At 40.7% G+C, this 12,734-nt stretch overlaps 2 protein-coding genes across 3 annotated transcripts in view; one reads left to right on the top strand and one right to left on the bottom strand.

Annotated features, from left to right (window-relative positions):
• The window catches only part of BABAM2 (BRISC and BRCA1 A complex member 2), a 161,620-nt gene extending 150,753 nt beyond the window's left edge, over positions 1-10,867 (bottom strand). The window contains exons 1-2 of one of the 2 annotated variants that reach the window (XM_063152035.1): positions 10,848-10,867; positions 6,949-7,108 (exon numbers count right to left, since the gene is read on the bottom strand). In XM_063152035.1, coding sequence (XP_063008105.1) covers positions 6,949-7,076 — 128 coding nt within the window. In that variant the 5' untranslated portion in view covers positions 7,077-7,108; positions 10,848-10,867. Of the gene's footprint in view, positions 1-6,948; positions 7,109-10,396; positions 10,464-10,847 lie in introns of those variants that run through there. The other variant, XM_063152034.1, reaches the window with a different exon arrangement.
• RBKS (ribokinase) overlaps positions 10,692-12,734 on the top strand; it is a 71,710-nt gene continuing 69,667 nt past the window's right edge. The window contains exon 1 of the mRNA XM_063152036.1: positions 10,692-10,855. Within this exon, the coding sequence (XP_063008106.1) occupies positions 10,806-10,855 (50 nt within the window). The 5' untranslated portion in view covers positions 10,692-10,805. The remainder of the gene's footprint in view (positions 10,856-12,734) is intronic.

The following is a 12,734-nucleotide window of genomic DNA, read 5'->3' as shown; positions in this document are numbered from 1 at the left end:
CCTCACGGACTGAACTTAGTATCTTCAATAAATCAAACTGAGCAAACTGAACTCTGTTAGTTTACACATACAGCTGTAACTATTCTTTTGAAATGCTCATTTTCAGTTAGAGAATAGCTGCTTCAAAGAATGTCTACACTGGGCAGTGCAAGGCCAGGTAAATACCTAAGATTGTATATCAAGAAACAGATTAAAAATAAGAAATTATTACATTTCATTATTCAGTTTTATTTTGCATACTGCTAGAGATTGATCTTCAACACTGTTGCATACTGGTCTGTCAGGATAAAGCCTCTGATCATCTCCTATGCTTTTAGAGCCCCTAATCTCATCAGACAATGTCTGCAACAAAAAGGCTAAAACAAAAATTTGTAATATTGTGCTTCATATTCATCCCAAGTGTACATTAGCTTTTTAATGCTATGCCATGTATACATGCATGTATATGAGACAATCACGCATACAAGAAATAACTGCACATGTAAGACTGGAGGAATGTACTGACCACCTATCCAGGGAAGTATTCTTCTCTACTAATGAGAAGAGGAAAAAAAAAAGTGAGCTGTTCTCAGCTTCTGGTGAAATGCAATATGCATCCAAGACACATGGCATGCTAGAGATCTGTTCAGTTCACATAAAACAAATGCAAGGATTTGGAAGTGAAGAAATTGGACTGGATAACAGTTATTAGATTTTAGCTGTCTTTATAACAAAAAAAAAAAGTCTTAAGAATTTTTTCTCCTGTAGTGATGCACAATGCAAAGATGTAAGAGATATCTGTTAAAACAGAAAGACCTGGGCAAGGACCTACACTAACACTAGCCCCATTTTCAAGAAACATTGAATGAATTCCCAACATACTGATAGCAAAAGCACATTTAAATACCTTGTTAAGGTACACCTTTCCAACAGCATTTGGCACACTATTAGCACTACATCATGTGATACTCTCTTTACACAGAAAAGTAACAGTTCTATCAAATAGTTTGTTCTCGTTTTTATTCAATGGAAATAGTGATAAACACTGCATTTACCTTCTTCAAGGCCAAACAAGAGGATGCTACTCACTGTCTCCATATAAAAATACCAGCAAAGATATATTGTACAGTATTTAAACTGAAAAGATCTCAGGAAAATGTATGTAGTATTTTAAATGAGAGTCCAAGTTACTGCAATTATCTAGTGCTATCTTTACTTTTTAAAGTCCTTTCTTTCCTCATAGCACTTGAAATTCACAAACACAAACTTTTTTGTTCTGAACAACTTCAAGCACCTTGTTTAAAACTGGTGTAAAAAGAATGCCAAACATTGTGGAGATTATTTACAAAATCATTGCCAAATGTATGCTCTACACTTTGACCTTCTAAGAAAGACATTTTGACTTTGTTTTTTCATCATTTAGAAACAAATGCAGGAGAATGCAACCTTGGAGACAGTCAAGTCTTTTTTTACCAGCACAGAAAAACTGCTGTTCCAAGTGTTGCTCCACAGCACCAACTTTATCAAACTGTCCCATCAGAGCTTCAGCCTTTTTCATTTTACTTGAGAGATGAACTTCTAGTAGTAAGATTCTTTGCAGTGAAGAACTATATTTGTCATCAGAAACTGGAATGAAACAACCTACTTTGTATACAGCAGGAAAGGACTCATAAGACCACACCTCCTAGAAACTGCCACATCCTCTCTAGTACACATTTCACACAAAACATAGCTATTTTTAAAACAGGTTTTCATAGTACTTGTGTTCAAAAGAGTCAGATTCATTAAACTTCATGCATAAACATGTTAAAAAAATTACCTACGGACACCAATGTGAATGATGGATATGAACCTTCCTCAAGTAACTAAAGTAGAATCTTTCATTTTAAAATAATCAAATGCAAAAGACCAAGGCAAAGCTTTAAATAACTGCTACAGTACTATAATAGTATTTCACAGCTAAAATCAACATTATTTCACAAAATATGCACATAAAAATGCATATTTACTTAAAAAGGGGAAATGCCCAAAAGAAAGGGAAATACCAAAGCATATTGCAGTCTACTTGATAACAGAAAAAAAGTAAATCATCGTTGCTTCCTAGGAAGCAGGGCAATAAAGTTATAAATATCTTATTACAGCTTGATAATAAATTTTTATGTTGAAATTTACCCCAGAAAAAATTACATTCTTTTGACCACTCTTCATATAGGTTTCTTTCAGGAACATACCAACTTGCACATATAGCTCTATATCAGAGAGGCAAAAATCAATAGTGAATAAGGCAAGTGAAAAGAACAAAATACTAACATGGTTTAATACAAACCACTTACATAAAAAATTCCACAGTTAATCCTCTCATAAATATGGAATAAATATAACCATGAAAGTATGAAATTTAAAATTTTGTTATGAGTGGATATCTAAAAAAATAGAATCTTAATATATGCAGCTTTAAATCACTGTATTCATTTTGAAATTTTGCCTGGTGGAACACATCAAAGTAATTTAAAAAAACAAAATCAAGTTTGTTGAGTAAGAAGAATAGGCTTGCAGTGTAATTTGAAGCTCAAGCATGGGCCCTGATGAACAGCTGTAGGGGAAAAAAAGAGTTCTCAAAGGCAATGACCACCACAACTATGTCTTTCACTCTTGTAACGCACTATAGGAAAAGCAGCAGTCTCTTAAATAACTGGATTCTACATTATACAACAATTAAACACCCTTCACATAGGAAAATATCCTCTATTTCTGAATCTACATAATAATCACTTTTCCCTATTCAACATCTTTCCCATGATTATATGTGTAAATGCTAAGAAAAATGCCGCAGCCACAATTCAGTTGGTTATGAGTAGATTTTAATATCTAATTAAGATGGGTCAGTATTTCAAAGAGACACTAGTAGAGATTAACTGAATGATACAATAAATGGCATTGACTCAAGTGGCAGCAGTATTTTCCTTGGGTCTAGAACAAAGTAATATCCTATGCAAGAGTTAAATATGCTTTCATCCACTCTGTCATCTTGAAGAATGTCTTTTATTAATGCAACACAGACGCCTGCCAGGGTTTTCTTATCACCAGAATCAATGCTGCTTAAGGTGCTATATTTCAGACATGACCTTACACCCCAGTTCTACTTTGTTCACTGTGGGGCCCTATTTACAAGAAGACTTGGCCACCTAACCTTTTATTAGTATTTCCTTTGCAGAGCCTCTTTCTTTTCTGTTGCACCCCATCACTGAGCTCCATTCAGGGGTCTGCATCAGCAGGGCCAAATAAATTCTAAAAATAGTACTTGGTTCTGAATATCCTAATCATAGATGTAAATATATGTGTCTTATGAGACTGGTACTGTCTAATAAGTTTGTAAAACACACAGACATTATGAAACTGTAACATATTATTATAAAACATTTACATACTCAAAGACTGCAAAACAATAGGATTTCCTTACTATGACATATTTCCCTCCCACACTTGAAAGCAAAGCAAATTAACATATCATCATACTTCATACATCTAACATCAGCTCTTTAATACAGTTTATAAAACACAACAAAAGTTGTCAATCTCAGCAATAAGTCAGAAAAAGTGCAAAACAAGTTCCTTACTAAAACTATCTGACATATGGATTGACTTTTCAAATAATTAAAGGCTTAATATGCTTGCCATTTACAAATCAAAATCAACTGATGTGACGGGCTAAAATCTGGTACTTGATCTTCTACTGGTGAAACAGAGAGGAAATACTTTCCATTTCTGAGAATGTCAAAACCAAGGCTCTGCCTTCTAAGGCAAGGCCTTAGAAGTACCACTTTATTCAGTATGTTATCATCATTCCTTGTTAAGCACAGCTTCTATTTCTAAAACCTAAGAAATGAGAATGGATGGATCTTCAGTTTGAACATTTTATTTTGTTACACCTTGTAAAGCACTGGTTCATTAGGGAAGGGGAATAACAACACTAACTCCTAACTTTCTCTGAAAGTAACAGTATGGCATATGACAGTGGAGCAACCATATAGCTCCTCCCCAGAAGCTTAGAGATGCTTCTGTTGTCAAAATTAATAGCTGTTGAGGTGATTACCTTAAATATCATAAGATTTTAAAGAGTACAGTAAAATAGTATTTATTTATTATTAAAAATCTTATAAATCACATAACACACCAGGTAAAGCAGAAAATATTTGCATGTTCTGTAATAAACTTAAGCTGGGCTAGGGTTTTAACACCCTAGACTAGCATGTGTACAACCCCTGTCACAATCACTAATGTACAATCACTATTCAAAAGCAAAGTTTCTGAACTGATAGTACTCCCAAGTGGTCATACTCACTTGTGAACAAGAACTGCTCTTTATCTAACTTTAAACATTTAATCTAGCACATTTCATCTAAACCTGCCTGGTTCTACTTTCTAAGTTTAAAGCCTGATTTCAACCCATTGAAATGGAAGGGAGTTTTGCAATTGATATCCTGAACTTCACCCCCATTTCTCTAAAAATAGTTCTTATTTTTTTACCATTTATGTCCAACTTCAATGGCCTCACAGTTCTCTTTCTTCACCTTGATGCCACCTACATTTGCCTGTTGTGATTATTTTGGCTGCATTATTTTGTTTCCTTTTAAAAAGTGTAATGAAAGTGAAAGTATACAGGCATTTGCATCATCTCATTATGTGAGGTCAGGGGAGGAGAGTAGGCCAATGGCCTTCAATTCATTTTTGAACTCTCAATGCCCTACAAAGTTTTCCTCTGCAGTCAGTATGAAGCAATAAATTTAGACCTACTAATAAGGCTGTGAGTTAGGGATTTTGCTATTTATCAGCTGACATGAGACTCTGAGAAACAGTCAGTGGAGTGTCAAAGAACTCCTGTATCAAGGTTAAAGACCATTGAACTACAGTGAACATCTCTGTAATACTGTGATTCATCCATAGTATGGTAAGTAATTCTGCACTGTTCACCAGTTCAGTGACAGCATAAAGCACTAAATCATGAGAATTTTGTATTTCCATAATGACACATGAATTCAGAATTTTCTGTTATAAATAACAATTTATTTGTAATAAACAAAATTTTTTCCTAAAAGCACATGCATGAAATTTACATTTCAAAGAAATTTCTAGCAATTGTTAATTAATTTTGTTTACAGCAATGGTTTTCAGAAACTAGTTGTACCAAAGAAAGAAAACCTTCAAAATAATTCTGAAATAAATGAAGAATCTTGATTATCCTGACTCCATCTCTGAACAACCTCAAGCTAAAACAAAGACTCAACATAAAGAATGAGGTTTATGTTCCAGAACAAGGAAAAAATTATTTCTAACACGTGCATTTAGGTGGGCCAGTATCTTTAAACAAGCTATGAAACAACCTCTGTCAGGTGCTGTACTTGTGTGTAAACTCCACGTTAACAGAGTTACAATACATTTTGAATCACTGGGTTTGAGTGACTGGTGCAGCTGCTGGCAGCTTTTAGTTTTTTAAAAGAATAAACTCCTGGAAAACATTCAAGTTTTAACAAAGCAAATACGAGATCTTCTTGGCAAGATCAGTGGCCAAAAACTTTAAACACCTATTAAAAATACCTGTGAAAAGAGTCAGCTAGAAAATACCACTTTTCATTATTTTAATCACTTACTTTAAAGACAGACAGCATAAGCATTCAGTGGGTAGAGAGCAAACCCCTTAGCTACCTCCCAACAAACAGTTGTGTTTTCTCTCTACTTTTCTTTGTATTCCTTTCTCTTAGACTTCAACTGGAAAAATGTAAGAGCTCCCATCACAGCTTTCCTAGAAGACTAGTTCAAGGGAAAGCAAGATCTAGCATGAAATGACAGCAGCAGATGCAGAACTGCTCAGCCTGTCTTATGTAATTTGCAAGCCTAAATGTCAAGCCAGTCAACACTAATAACAAAGTCGTGGCTTCTTAGACCTCCATGTAAATCTGTACTCTGTCCCAGCACCTCACAGGGAGGGAATGGTTCCTTTCAAACTAACCCCAGAATGCAAACCTCCTTCCTGAAAAGGCATTGTTACAAGCAGAAAAGCACCTCCGAAGCTTTTCATGAAACCATAATAAAACAGCCTTCAGAAGCACATTAAACAAAGTCTTCAGCAGAACTGCATTTTAAACAACAGTGATTTGTGGTGGTTCTGAACACCTTTTGTTATTTTTATTATGCTATCATTCAAAACAATATACAAAGCAGTAGTTTGTACAAACAAGATGATTTGTATATCTAAACCAAAAGCAATTTCAGTCTCTGGGCTCCTGTAGCAAAAAAAAAGCAAACACCTGAATCAAAAAGATGCTGTTAGATGCTCAGCTCTATAAGAATAAAGCAATTTCTGACATGTGTCATCTAAACATTTCACTCTTCTCATGTATTGTTCACAGAGGTTATACACCAAAGTCTGTTTGTATATGCAAATCCCAAAATTCTATTACTATCTGAAACCGAATCTGAACGCTTCCAGAATTAAAAATAAAAGGAGCAGCTTTGCTTATTTCAAACACTTGGCCCTATAGCCACTTGATGTACTGATCTTGAGGAAGGCCAGATAAAGCACAAGTTACTTTTTCTTCTGGTTTGGCATATTCATGACTAAGGTAAGGTCACACAAATTTGTCTTTCAATTTTTGGTATACAGAGAAGATTGAATAAGCAAGCAATAAACAACAGAAAAAAGTGTTTGTAACTATCTCACTGCTGAAAACCAGCACTATCAAGTGGCAGCGATGCGAGTGTCTTAACAAGATTATTATTGCCAAAAATATGACAAATTTAGTCTCCCAAACTACAAAATGGTACTAAGATAAGAAATAATGTAGCTAGTATGTCAGCTAGTATGTCAACTCCAGCTGTGTTCAAAATGCTTAAACCCATGCACCTAATAAAACTCAGCTCTGAAAAGACAGCTGTGAGGGGCTGGGTGTTCTTTTTGGATGAGGAACTCACCCAGACTTCAAGTCTGTAATCCGTAAACAATTCGTAGCATCTAGTCCTACTTTTCCATTCCTGACCACACTGGAAATGAAGGGCGAAAGTGCTGGAGAAATTCTGTTCAAGGCCACTTCAGGTGACATTTTATTATGTTCCTGCTTCCTCTTCTCTTGAGCTGCAAAGGGAGAAAATAAAATTTAAAAATTACCTACTTATTTGATGTAGATTCACATGTACTTTGCAAACATCAATAGAAAAAAAGCTAAGCACGCAAAAGATCGGGAGTGTGGAGTAACAGAACAGTGCACAGGTTTATAGAGAAAAAATAAACACAAGTGGTTTTTTTCCTCCCACCTCTGCAACATTCAATGAAGCCTGTTTAGTCAGTATCAACATAAAGCCAGAATTATGTCCTAGGCACCTTTAATTAAGGCCCTATCCCTCTGAGAATGAGAAAATTGAGGGCCACTCTGACACTTCCCAGTCTGTAACTGACAAGTCACACTTGTTCCACGTCCCCTGAAATCAGTGGAATTTACATTAATTGCAATGGGCCCAGGGCTTTGATACCTTTCAGTATTCTCACCTGTAATTTCCAAGAACACTAGTGTCCTCACTAATAATCAGTATTACTTTTATACCACTTCATTAGGTGGCAATTTACAGGACTTCATGATGCCTTTTAAAAGCTAATACTGCTTCTCTTTCAGTGGCATCGCTGCACTCTTTGAAAGGCATCTTAATCTTCCTTCATGTAACAGATCAGGAAGCTGATGTAAACACATTTTAAGCACAGCTTGTTCAGAAGTGCTTACAATTGCACAACCTTATGCTAAATCAATTAGGTCATTAATTTAGCACACTTTAGGAACCTGCTGCTTTCTAGGTGAAAAGTAGAAACTGAGCATACACACATTTTAAGTCATTGCAGGACGAAATTGACAACAACAGATTGGTAGGAGAAGTGGGAGAAAAGAAGGATAACCAACCTATTAAAATGTTGATTTATTTGATCACATTCTAATGCACAGAGCTTCACATGAAAATTAACTCAACTTGGTAGTTTTGGAAAATAAGGCAGTAAATGACTGAAGGTAACATGAACTTGCCACTGACAAGTGGGACAGAAAAGCTCATACAGAAACCCTCAGTATTAAGAATTTTTTTTTAAAATAGCATTTAATTGAAAAACACTAATACACATTGCGTTCACTTTCTTAAAACTGCATATGGACTACTGTATTAGTATGTGTTCTATAACAAGAGTGTGAACAACTCATGGCAATAATTGCAATTTTCTGTTGTTTCTCACACTCAGTTTACAAGCATTAATTAGTAACTAATGGATATTCTGCAGAATCTACTAAATCTCTGGAACTGGGAGCAACATTAAATTTCACATTCTGTTCCCATGAAAGCCATTCACACTGGAGTAGCAGGAAGCAACACTCAAGAGTGTTTGTCCTAGATATTCAGAAAGTATCTTAATAAAGCAAAGGCCAGGCACTTAAAGGCAAACTGAAAGACTAATAAAGCAAGACTTCCTAAAAACAGTAATTATCTTTAATACACTGGCTCCTACATTTTATGGCAGTGAAGAAGCTGAAGACTATGAATCCATGCCCTGACACATAATGTGTTCTCATATACGATTTGTTTAATTGACAATGGAACAACTTAAGTTTGTTTAGCAAACACCTACAGCAATTTAAGATACTACCTCTGGTTTGCTACGTTTTCTACTAAAAATTTCTGCCTACTCACCTTTATTCTTCCCCAGAGGGACTGAGAAAACAAGCCCATTCTTGACATATTTCAATGCAAAGTCCAATGGCTTAGATTGAACTGCTCATAAAAATTAGTTTAAGCTAAAATACTTTGCACAAGAGTCGTTACAACAGGGCACATACTTCAGTCTGCCAGGCCTGCCGTAGGGAACAGTAATTTCAAGCAGGGAGCAGCTGGACTGAGGAAGGTGAGAACTTCTTAAACCATGGGAACATGTTGAAAAATAAGCTATCCTTCTAGCAATGCTGAAGTTATACAGGAAGATCAAGAATGGGTTCTGATAATGACGTGTTTTAAGGGAACTGTGTTATGAGGGTGAAATTGAGAGAGGTGATACACCTGGTGATCACGGCTGACCTTCCAAAATGAACTTTGAAATGAGATTTCTTGTCTTTCTATTAATAAAATCTGCATATACTGTCAAAACAAGATTTAAATGTCTGTTAAGCATTTTTCTGTATTTTATTGCATCATTTCTTAAAATCACAGTACCTTCCATTTACCAAGACAGATACACAATACTTAAAGGGTTGCTACCAAGTAAACTCACTGATTTATTTTGTAAACAAAGGGCTTTACAAACTAGAACACAATTTGTACCAGTTTCCTAAGTTTCAGTTGTCATATACATTGTTTTTCTTCAGCGTAAGTTTCCCACAGTACTGGAAACTGAACACAAACAAACTCAGGGGAATAAAGAAAAACAAAATTCACTGGACTGTCTTCCTCCCAAAACAAAACCTTTGAAAGAAGCAAACACACTAAGAGTTGAATGCTTTCAGATTCAGCTGGCTATCACTGTGACTTCGGGCTAATATTATACAGGCTTCACAGTAACCATGAAGTCCCGGGCTCTCCTTGGGGATGCAAGACACTCTGTCCTTCCACCACGGGCCATACCATAACGGGGATTACGGGAAGATTTAAAAAGGAAAGGTGAATATTGTGATGGAAACGTGGAGGCGTGACAGGAGCTCTCCTGTCTAACCCTCTTGGCGGGGCTGGTTGCGTGGTGTTCACTTTGGGGGCGGGGGGCAGGAGTTTGTGTCTGGCTGGGAGCGGGGAAAGGAGGAGACGCACGACCGCCGCCTCCTGCAGCCGTGCCCGAACACATCCATGGAATGCGATCAGCAGCGTGCACCTGCGGAGCCCCGGGTAAACAACCAGGTTACCTAAGCCCTGGCACGGAATCCCAGAATGATGGGTAAGGCTGGAAAGGACCACAGCGGGTCACCCGGACCCACCTCCCTGCTCAGGCAGTGTCATTCTGAAGCACAAGGCACAGAATTGTGTTCAGGCAGCTCCTGAGTCTCTCCAGTGATGGAGACTCCGCACCCTCTCTGGACAATCTGCTCCAGTGCTCACCCACAGAGGAGAGAAGCTCTCCCCACACTCAGCGGAACTTTCCGTCCGTCCACTCCCGTTCCGGACTGACCCTGGCCAAGCCCCGCTCCCTCCCCAGCTGGTGCCGCCACCCGCGGCGCTGCGCCCGCCCCGCCCCGCCCCAGCGGCGGTGCTAACGCCGGCCTCCTCCGGCTCCGGGCCAGAGCCTCCCGGCGCCGGGTCCCCTTCCGCCCGCCGCTGGCCCGGGAAGGGCTGTGCCGTTGCTCGCTCCCTCCCGCTCTCCCTGCGCGGCTCGTTCGCCCCATCCCGCCCGTCCCGGCCCCGCCATTACCTACGGCGGCCGGAACTCGCCGCTTGGCAACGGCGTGCGCGCCCCCGCGCCGGCCGTGCGCGCCCCCGCCCCGCCGCGCACCGTGCGCGCCTCCGCTCCCCCCGCGCCGCCGTCGCCGCCGCTCCCACCCGGGCCGAAGGGGTCTTCACCGGCCCGATATTGGCGTCCGCCGCAAGTGCCTGTGCGGGCCGCGCCGCCGCGCAGGCTGTGGGGCGGCGGTTGGGCCGCGGCCCGAGCGGCGCGGGACAGAGGGGAAGGGAGAGGGGGCGGTCGTGGCAGCAGGCGTTCGGCGGGGACAGCCCTGCCGGGCGAAGGTCCCCGCGGGCAGCCCGTCGCCCATGGCAACCCGGGAAGCCGCGGCGGGGCCCGGGGCGGGTCAGGGTCAGGGTCCAAGGGCCGCCCCGGCGCCATGGCCGCGGAGGTGGTGGTGGTGGGATCCTGTATGACCGACCTGGTCAGGTTAGTACCGGGTGCGGGTCTTCTGCCCGCACTGGGCGGAGCGACCCTGAGGTCATGGGAGCGCAGGGCGTCACGGTGCCCGGGGAGCAGCGCCGGCACGCCGGGCCTCCCCGGACTAGGCCGGGCCGGAGCAGGCGGGTGTCACGTCGCTCCCCAGGCCGGCAGGGCAGGAGCGCGGTCGGCGGCAGACGCGGCGGGCGGAGCGCTCGGCCCCGGCAGAGGAAAGGACTGAGCACAGGCACGGATGGCTCAGAGGGGTTGAGGAGTCTCCATCGCTGGAGACGTTCAGGAACGGTCTGGACGCGCTCCTGTGCCCTGGGATGACCCTGCTCGAGCAGCGGGGCCAGACCAGGTGACCCACTGTGGTCGCTTCCAGCCTTATCCATTCCGGGGTTGTGGGACTCTGCGAAGGGCTGGGGGGGCGGCTCGCCCGGGTGATGTCAGCTGCAAACAGCGCTTTGAAATAAGAGTGTGGGAACGGGGAGAGGTTTGAACGCGTTGCGTGCCGGAGCTTTGATCAGCTGTCTGTGGCTCGGGAGAGAGGAGAGACTCGGGTTTGTGTTTTCAGCTGTGTTTTCACCGGGCGGGTCGGTGTTGGCCTTGGCCAGGGAAGCAGCGTTCCGTAGGCGCCCGCGCGGGAAACCTGGAGCTCCGACACTCGGTATCAGCGCGGGAGTCTGAAAGGATTTTATGAAAGTAAATCAAGCTGGTCAACCGTAACACGTTGTCAGTTCAAAGCACACTTGTCTCCACTGGAAAAGTGAGAAAGTAAGGTTAATATTGCAAAGAAACCAGAGTTAGCTCCATGAATCACTAGGTTGAAAGTTGATTACTTGCATACAGCATTTTGTGTGACACTTTCAAATGAGATTGAGGAAAAAAGGGAGGCCCTCCCAAGGTATTTATATCCAAGAAGTGCATATAGGAAGACCTCAAAAATTTAGCAGCTCTGAACCCCAAAGCTATTTTTAATTATTTTTAAAGTTTTTAAAATTAATATCTTAATTAAAAATAAATCTTTATTTGTTTTCTGAGCATTTTGTTTTTCAAATTAAATACTTGGGTCTCATTGTCTTTTTTTCCTCCTTTTTCTTTTTTGTACGTAGGTAAGGTTTGGGAACTTCTTTGAAAATTGGAAGTACAGAAGTTCATGAAAGCTCTTGGTTCCAGTAGCCCTGGCTTTGTAGTCAATACTAAATAAAGGAGAATTCAAGCAAAATTGCAAGAATTCACAATGCAAATTCTAACCTGAACTGGCTGGCCTTGTCACTCCCAGTAAAGTTGGAAATCAGTCTTTGATTTGTACTATTTTAAACACATCTCCTTACTCTACATGCAGACTTGGTTAAAATAGGATTTAAAGTGTATGTATCTGGACAGCATCAGCTTGTCCTGCTTGGAATTCTGCACTTAAAAAAAGTCCTTTATTGACAGGCAATTATACCAAAGCCTGTGGGTCAAGAAAGTGCAGAACGTGTGATTAGAGGAACTGAGGAGTGAATACTGCTTAGGCATAGACTTGTGCTGCAGAAATAATGAAGTCCCTTAAATAATCATAGAACCTGTGTCAGAAAGATTTAATGCTCTGTGTAATTTGCAGAACATACTGGCAGCTTTCCAAGTAGAATAGTTGCCTAGTAAGTCAGAGTAAGAACTGTGAAACTGATCTTGATGTTATGTGTGAATGAGCTCTCAGATGCTTATGACGTCGCACTGAAATGCAAAACTTGGTGCTCTAACCTCAAGACATTCCTTTTCCTGTCTGTCTAAAATGTGGAGGGAAAAGTAGTAATAAAATTGCCAGTTTAAGCACTGCTGACAACTGCAGCTTTGGGATTTTCTTGACACTTTAACAAACAAACAAGAAAACTTCTTACAC

Source organism: Melospiza melodia, chromosome 3 (assembly GCF_035770615.1).
Source record: "Melospiza melodia melodia isolate bMelMel2 chromosome 3, bMelMel2.pri, whole genome shotgun sequence".
Classification (NCBI taxonomy): domain Eukaryota; kingdom Metazoa; phylum Chordata; class Aves; order Passeriformes; family Passerellidae; genus Melospiza; species Melospiza melodia.
Note: the sequence above shows the minus strand (reverse complement) of the source record. Positions and strands in the feature narration are given on the sequence as shown.